This window comes from Tribolium madens, unplaced genomic scaffold (genome assembly GCF_015345945.1).
Source record: "Tribolium madens isolate multiple individuals breed KSU strain unplaced genomic scaffold, Tmad_KSU_1.1 Scaffold_91;HRSCAF=231;Tcas5.2_LG7, whole genome shotgun sequence".
NCBI classification, from domain to species: Eukaryota; Metazoa; Arthropoda; class Insecta; order Coleoptera; family Tenebrionidae; genus Tribolium; species Tribolium madens.
Genome location: NW_025401063.1, coordinates 911,808 through 920,693, shown reverse-complemented (window position 1 = coordinate 920,693; position 8,886 = coordinate 911,808). Strand labels below are relative to the sequence as shown.

Genomic DNA, 8,886 nt, shown 5'->3' with positions numbered 1-8,886 from the left:
CAAGGATCCGCCGCCAAGCCGGAACAGGCCAAAGTGGCCGCCGCCAATGCGCCGCCGACGAATACACCCGCCACCAATATCATCGACGAACGCAGCTCGTCGCCGCCTCCAAAGAAGCTCAAAACCGAACCCAAGGTCAGTGATTCTTTTTTTTTAAATTAATTTTTTAATTTCGTAATTTCGTTTTCTCGTTAAAAAAATTGTCGAAATCAAATAAAACAAGACGAATTTTGCATTTTTGCAATTTTTATTTCAACTAGTTAACAAAAATCTACTTTTGGAAGTTTTTTTAACTTTCATTGTCTCAAACTTTACATTAATTATCAAGTGTTTTCTTATGTTTCTGATCCAGTTTTTTTACTAGTTATTTGTTTAGTTTAGAGAAAGTAACAAAGTTCGTTTATTTATTATGCATTTTATTTTGCAAATTGAGTCCTAGAAGGGTTCTAGGTTCAAAAGTCCATCTCTCCTGCTGGTCTATCTCTCCCGGATTTACCCTAATCGAAATTAAACAAAACAATCTTAATTTTGCGATTTCTTGTATTGATTGATTTAACAGAATTTCTAAATTCAAGGTCAATTCTTGTTAAAAAATAATCGAAATCAAATAAAACACGACAAATTTTGCAATTTTTTATCCAGTGAAATCTCTTAAAATCGTTTAGATTTTTACTAAAAATTACCCAAAAAATTACATACAACAGCACAAAGTATGTTTTAAGTCAAATTTTTACGATTTATTACTTGATTTAAACCTTGAAACCTTTAAAACTCTTAAAATTAGAAATGTTTTTGTGAAAAAGTGAATCAGTTTGAAGAAAAATACCACAAAAATGTTGTTTAAAAAATCTAAAATGAATCTTGTTTTTACTGCAGCTGCATTTTAGTAAATCTTTGCCTTTTTTGTATTAATTCACTAAAATTTTAGAATTTTTGTTTAAAAATTAATGAGATTAAATAAAATTATCCAGGGTGACATATTTTTTGTCAAATTTTGGATTTTTTTGAATAAATTCAATAAAATATAAAGATTCTCAATAATAAATGCACAAAAAGCTAAGCAAAACGGCTGAAAAAGTATTTTTTCTTTAAAAAATGGTCTAGAAACTAACGAAAATAATACAAAATCTTAAAAATAAACAAAATTAACTGTTACTGTTTTAATTTAAAAAATATCTCAAAAAATACGATTTAAGAAGAATAAAGAATAATTTTTTGCATCTATCCAGCAATTTTTTAAAACCATTTAGATTTTCATTGAAAAAAGTTACAGAAAACACACGGAAGAGAATATTTTAGGTCTAATTTTGCTATTTGTTGCATTAATTCAAATCAAACTCGTAAAATGAAAAGTATTTTCGTTTAAAAATGAATTAAACCAAGCAAAAATATCTCAAAAATGTCACTCTAAAAAGTTTTCTTATCACTGCAATTGCATTTCAGCAAATCTTTGGGATTAATTGAACAAAATTTCAAAATTTAACTTTTTGTTCAATAATAATTAAAATGAGATAAAACTGTTCAAAATAATATATTTTGTGTCCAATTTAAGATTTTTTTGACACGATTCAGCAAAATCTGTTTAAAATGTTAAATTTTTATTAATAAATAAAAAAAAACCTTCACGAAACACCCGAAAATGTATTTTTTTTTTGTCGGTAAATGGGCTTAAAACTAATGAAAATAACACAAAATTAAAAAAATAGACAAAATTTTCGTTACAAAATGTACTAAATCGAAGTAACAAGCAAAGAAATTTGTTAATACCTAATTTGTTGATTTTTTGATTTGTTTTAGCGAAAACTCGCGAAAAACCTGAGATTTTAATACAAAAATTGTTTCAACCAAATTTTGAGGTTTCTCGGCTTATTTTTGCCTTAATTTTGCTCAAAAACCAGTTGAATCGATTGACAAGTGAGATAAAATCATATTTTTTTTGTAATTCTTAGGCGTGAGGACAAGATTTTGAAAAAAAATTAAAATTTTTTTTAGCCTGTTTAAATAAAATTTTTCGAAATTTGTGTTTTTTTTTTTATCTCAAAAGCGTCTTTCCTTTTGCCAAAAAGGTAAAAATAGCATCCGTTTTAGTTCATTTTCTTAAATTTTTCGCTTTTTTTTAACAAAAGTTTCTAAAATAATTGGGTTACTAGCTTTCGAAAAAAAGAAAAGAAAAATATATATCATTTTCGACCGGTAAAATTTAGCAAAAAATATAACTACCGAGTATTTTTAACCAAGTTGGTAGATTTTCGATTTTTTTTTTTGAGAAAATTTGCCGAAACAATCAGGTTTTTGATTGAATAACGTGGAAAACCGCAGAGTTAACAGTTTTTTGTTTCCAAAAAAGCACCACATCTTAAGATTTTAGCATAAAAAACCCCAGAAGTGATAAAATTTCAATTAAAAAAAAAAAGATCAAATTTTCGTTACAAAATGAACGAAATAATAAGACATTTATAAGTAGATCTTGCAATTTCATGTTTTAATTTAAAAAACTGAAAAAAAGTCGAGAAAAAAAACGCAATTTTTATTGTCGATCTAAACATTTTTATTAAAAACTACACAAAACAGTATTTTTCAAACCGAATTTTAAGTTTTGTTCCTCACTTCTCAACTCAACAAAATACTGAAAAATTACAAAAATTTCTCAAAAAACGTAATCTTGCGACATTATTGAAAAAATTGAAATCGTAATCTTGTAATCTTGCAAAAATGGGTGTAAATTTGTAAAGATTTTAGCATAAAAAACGACACTGCACACAATTTAAAAAATGACACATTTATAACTTGCAATTTCATATTTTAATAAAAAAAACCTCGAAAAATACAATTTGAAAATGATCAAAATTAAATCAAAAAACCCCAAATTTGCAATTTTTATTTTCAATCTAAAAATTCGTTTAGAACAAACAACAAAATTTTTATTGAGAAATGCACCAAGAGAGAAAGAAAAAGATTGAAAAATAATCAAAATTAAATGAAACAAAGACAAATTGGGAATTTTATTTCATCGAAATCTATTAAAATCATTTAGATTTTCATTTAAAAAATAAATAAAAACCTCACAAAACAGTCATAAAAGTATTTTTCAACAAGCCAACTTTGAAATAAGAAAAAAAGGTTTCACTACAATTTCATATCAACTTAAATTGAATGTGAAATTTCGCATCTTGAAAGCTAAACAATGGAAACATTATGACAAGTCATAATGTAAACTTTTGTGTAAACAGATAAATTGCTGTTTAATGTGAGAAGTGAAGAAACATTAAAATAATTACTGTTTGAGAAAACGCTAAATTTATGACAATTTTGCCACCAAAACAAAAAAAAAAAAACCTGAAACTTTGATAACTGAAAAACATTTGCGAGAGCATCTGTTCGAGCTCATAACCATAAATTAACATACCGATAAATTTGTTTAAATGTGGCATCCAGAACCCGTGTTGGAAAATAACTCCAATTTAATGAATTAAATTATGGAAATTGAGACGAAATTTGGAATTTGCACTCGATATCGAAACCTGACACGACCTCATCTTCTCATTCTAAAAATACTTTTTGCATGATGTCACATTTAGAGATAATTAATTATCATGATTTGCTAATTAATTATTTTGATACGTCACGACATTTGCTGGATTTTGGCGTGTTAGTAATCCATTTACACCCATGGAATGGTAAGTGGGCGAGAGAAAAAATTTCGATGGGTGAATGAACGATAATTTTGTCAATTTTCGAAATATTTCATCTGGGATCACTCCGATTCGAAACTAACAAACTGAGAGGAAATGTAAGCAAATAGGACCTCGATTTGGCCCACTTCCAATCAAGCTAATCTCAGAGAGATTTGTTAATTTCTTCTTTTCTCACCATTTTTACAAAAAATTACCCGAAATTGTATTTTTTTGAAAATGTCTAAATTGTGGAATTTTTTACAGAAATAAAACAAATAGTTAAATAATTTTAATTAAAATTGACTGTGATTTTGAATTTAAGTTGGCAACAGATTAGACTAGTCAATTTTATAATTGTAGGACATTTTTGAGTTATTTTTCTTCAATTTATTGATTTTTTACGAAAATTTTTCTTACTTTTAAAAGTTGGGTTTGAATTAATGCAACAAATCGTAAATTTAGGCCTGAAATATTTTCTTTTAGGTGTTTTCTGTAACTTTTTGCTTATTATTCAATGAAAATATAAATGGTTTTAAGAGATTTGGAAGGGATAGATGCAAAAAAATATTTTTTTATTCTTCTTAAATCATATTTTTTTGAGAATTTTTTTTTAATTAAAGTAGTAACAGTTAATTTTTTTGTTTGTTTTCAAGATTTTGTTTTATTTTCAATAGTTTCTAGTTTACTTAGTAAAGAAACAAATGCTTTTTCTGCTGGTTTTAATGGATTTTTTGGCTATTTATTAAATATTTGATTTTTTTTTACAAAGTAGCCACAGGTCACGTATTCTTCATGGGTGTTGTAAATAAACTTATGCTGTTTCTAAGAATAATGTGAAATTATAAAAAAATAAAAAAAAATCATCAAAATTTGCGTTTTTTTTTGTAATTTTAGTAAAGTATTATAGATCTGTTTCTAAAATTTATCAACTGAAATATTTTTTAAAATTTTCGATATTAAAACTTTAAAATAAACATGAAACCAAATTTTCGTAATTATTTAAGTAATTATTTTTTGAAATTATGAAAATGAAGGAATTTGTGTAAAAATGTATTATTTTTGAAGTTAAGACACTTATCATTTCCAAAATTAATTTTAGCTTAAAATTTAAATCGAGAAAATTAGTTTTTTTTTCAAAGATTTAGAGCTAAGAAGAGACAAACTACATAACAACAAATTGCACAAAAAAGTCTAAAAAACTACAAATTGCTCTTAATTTTCATTAGTATAAAACACTTCTAAAATTGGTAAAAAAAATGTCAAAAAAGTAACAAAACAATTTATTATTTCTATTTTAGATTTAAAAAATAATTTAAAATGCTTCTCATTTTACGCGTTTTATTTGAATTAATGCAACAAATCGTAAAATTAAGTTTGAAATTTTCTCTTTCAGGTGTTTGAATTAAAATAATTTTAAGAAATTGCTTTAACAGATACAAAAAATTATTTATTCTTCTTTAATCACATTTCCAGTTAATTTTGTTTGTTTTTTTTAATTTCGTGTTATTTTTGTTAGTTTCTAGCTCATTTTTTAAAGAAAAAGTATTTTTTCGCCTTATTTTTATAGGTTTTTGCATATTTTTTAATGAAAATCTACGATATTTTCTTGAATCTATTCAAAAAATTCAAAATTGGACAGAAAATTGTCCTCGAATTCTAAAATTTTGGCGAATTAATTCACGAAAAGTCAAAAGATTTTATAAATTGCAGATTTTTTAAAACATTTTTGCTTAACCGAAACTTTTTATTTTAGAGTTTTATTTGTATTAACGCAACAAATCATAAAATTAAGTTTGAAATTTTCTCTTTCAGGTGTTTTCTGTAACTTTTTGCTTATTTTTCAATGAAAACTTAAATAATTTTAAGAAATTGTCTTAATAGATACAAAAAATATTTATTCTTCTTTAATCACATTTCCAGTTAATTTTTTTTTTAATTTTGTGTTATTTTTGTTAGTTTCTAGCTCATTTTTTAAAGAAAAAGTATTTTTTCGGCTTATTTTTATAGGTTTTTGTATACTTTTTAATGAAAATCTACGATATTTTCTTGAATCTATTCAAAAAATCCAAAATTGGACAGAAAATTGTCTTCAAATTCTAAAATTTTGGCGAATTAATTCACGAAAAGTCAAAGATTTTATAAGTTGCAGATTTTTTAAAACATTTTTGCTTAAACGAAACTTTTTATTTTAGAGTTTTATTTGTATTAACGCAACAAATCGTAAAATTAAGTTTGAAATTTTCTCTTTCAGGTGTTTTCTGCAACTTTTTGCTTATTTTTCAATGAAAATTTAAATAATTTTAAGAAATTGCCTTAATAGATAGAAAAAATTATTTATTCTTCTTTAATTACATTTGCAGTTAATTTTGTTTGTTTTTTTTTTTATTTTGTGTTATTTTTGTTAGTTACTAGCTCATTAAAAAAATATATTTTTTCGCCCGATTTGTATAGGTTTTTGCAACCTATTCAAAAAATCCAAAATTGGACAGAAAATTGTCCTCGAATCCTAAAATTTTGGCGAATTAATTCACGAAAAGTCAAAGATTTTATAAGTTGCAGATTTTTTAAAACATTTTTGCTTAACCTAAACTTTTTATTTTAGAGTTTTATTTGAATTAACGCAACAAATCATAAAATTAGTCCTGAAATATTAAACAGTAATCTCTCTGTTTACACAAAAGAATACATTTGTAGTATTTACGACCTGTTATAATCTTTCCATTGTTTAGTTTTCAGGATGTGAAATTTCGTGTTGTTTAGTTGAATTTTCATAAAAGTGATCGCTTTTTGCGCTAAATCGCAGTCGATTCAATGTAAATAAGTCGTGTTTAATTAGGTAATTAGTCGATGTTTAATTACGTAAATCGCTCGCGCGGTTCACCTGTTCTTGAATAATGCACACAGAATTGCGTACCTACGCATTCATAATAATAATCGAATGGAGCGAATTAATGAACGTAATTAGAGATATTCAGGAAACGCAAGCTTGCAAAATGAACGAACGAACGTTGGTAATTAGTAGCGGATTTTGAATTATTTCAACTGAATGAGGTATTTATTAAGTCAACTATGGGAACAATGACACTTTTAATAACCGACAAGGAATTAATTACACAGGTGTGGTGCTTGCACATGCATGAAAAATGACGATTGTGAATTGGCAAAGCGTGAAAATACAACTTTGCCTAAATACAAGGTATTTCAAGTAAAGTGACTTAATTATTATTAATATTAGAAAAATGTTTTTACGAAATTTATAAATCTTAATTCTCTACATTTCTACATTACTTAAAAAAAATTTCAAGTAGGTATACAAGCTATTTTCAAAATAAGTTACAATACAAAATTATGTTTTTTTTTATGAAACACCCTGTGTATTCTTGTATTTTTGAATGTAGTTTTTGTTTTGTTTTTTTAAATGTGTTGTTTTTATTATTTCATTGTTTCAAGCCCACTTACGATTTTTCGACCATTTTGTTTTGTTTGCTTAATTTTTTAATGAAAATCTAACTTTTTCAACATTTTGCTGAATTCTTTCAAAACAATCCAAAACATGTTATTTTGAACAGTTTTATATTATTTTAATTTTTATTGAAGGAAAAGTGACTTTAAATTTTGAAATTTTGTTCAATTTGTTTAATGTAATTGCAGTGATAACAAGACTTTTTTCAGCTACATTTTTGGGATATTTTTTCTTGATTTAATTCATTTTTTAACGCGGAAATTCTTCTCATTTTACGAGTTTTATTTGAATTAATGCAACGAATAGTAAAATTAGGCCTGAAATATTCTCTTTCAGGTGTTTTCTGTAACTTTTTGCTTGATTTTCAATGAAAATCTAAATGATTTTAATAGATTTCGCTGGATTGAAGCCAAAATTTGTTTTTTTTTTATTTGATTTTAATTATTTTCAGATCGAATTTTTCGAGATTTTTTTAATTAAAACGTGAAATTGTAAGATTTTGTTTTTGAACTAGAAGCTCATTTATTTTACAAAATTTTGCCCATAAAAATCAGAAACTATTGATATTCATGTTATTTTGTATATTTCACTAGATTTAACTGGTTTTTGAGCAACATTAAAGCAAAAACAAGCCGAGAAATCACAAAATTTAAGCACATTTTTGTGCTGTCTCAGATTTTATTTCGCTAAAATAAACCAAAAAATCAACAAATTAAATCGAAAATTGCATTTCTCGGGTGTTTTAGCACGTTCTTCAGCTAGAAACGCAATTATTTCGCAAAATTGTGTTATAAATTCATCAAAATGGGTCTAAAATGGTGTTATTTTTACCTTTTTTTAGTATTTACAAGTAAGCACGTTTTTGAGATAAAAACAAAAAATCGGAAAAATTTTGTTTCTAACGATTTTATTAGGTTTTTCAATTACTTTTGATTATTGTTAGATCGTATTTTTCGAGTTTTTTTGAAACATGAAATTGTAAGATCTAGTTATATATAAATCTGTTATTTCTGCTTGTTTCTTCGATTTGGTACATTTTGTAACGAAGATTTTATGTATTTTTTACATTTTGTGTTATTTTCATTAATTTCAAGCCTATTTACCGACAAAAAATACGTTTCCGGCTATTTTGGGTAGTTTTTTTTTGCTTATTTATTAATGTAAATGTAACATCTTAAACAGATTTTGCTGAAACATTAAAAAAAATCCAATATTGTGCGAAAAAATCTTATTTTGAACAGTTTTATCGTATTTAATTATGATTAAACGAAAAGTGACTTTAAATTTTGAAAGTTTGATCCATTAATCGCAAAGATTTGCTGAAATGCAATTGCAGTGTGCAATACTAATAAGACTCGTTTTAGATTTTTTTAAACAACATTTTTGCGGTGTTTTTTCCCAATTTTAAGAGCTTGATAGTTGCAAAAAATTATTCTTTATTCTTCTTATTTTTTGAGATTTTATTTATTCATTCAGTAATAGTTAATTTTGTTTATTTTTAAGATTTTTTGTTATTTTGTTAGTTTCTAGCCCATTTTTTAAAGAAAAAATAATTTTTCGTCCGTTTTGCTTAGCTTTTTGCGCATTTATTAATGAGAATCTATATATTTTGTTGAATTTATTCAAAAAAATCCAAAATTTGACAAAAAATATTTTACCCTGGATAATTTAATTTAATTGCAATTATTTTTAAACGAAAATTGTTTTCAAATTTTAAAATTTTGGTGAATTAATACAAGAAAAGGCAAA

The 8,886-nt window shown here is 25.0% G+C and overlaps 1 protein-coding gene across 1 annotated transcript in view; it reads left to right on the top strand.

Annotated features, from left to right (window-relative positions):
- Window positions 1–8,886, top strand: part of LOC123011703 (zinc finger protein 609-like) — a 62,637-nt gene that overhangs the window by 34,039 nt on the left and 19,712 nt on the right. Inside the window, exon 5 of the mRNA XM_044409287.1 lies at window positions 5–135. Coding sequence (XP_044265222.1) covers window positions 5–135 — 131 coding nt within the window. The remainder of the gene's footprint in view (window positions 1–4; window positions 136–8,886) is intronic.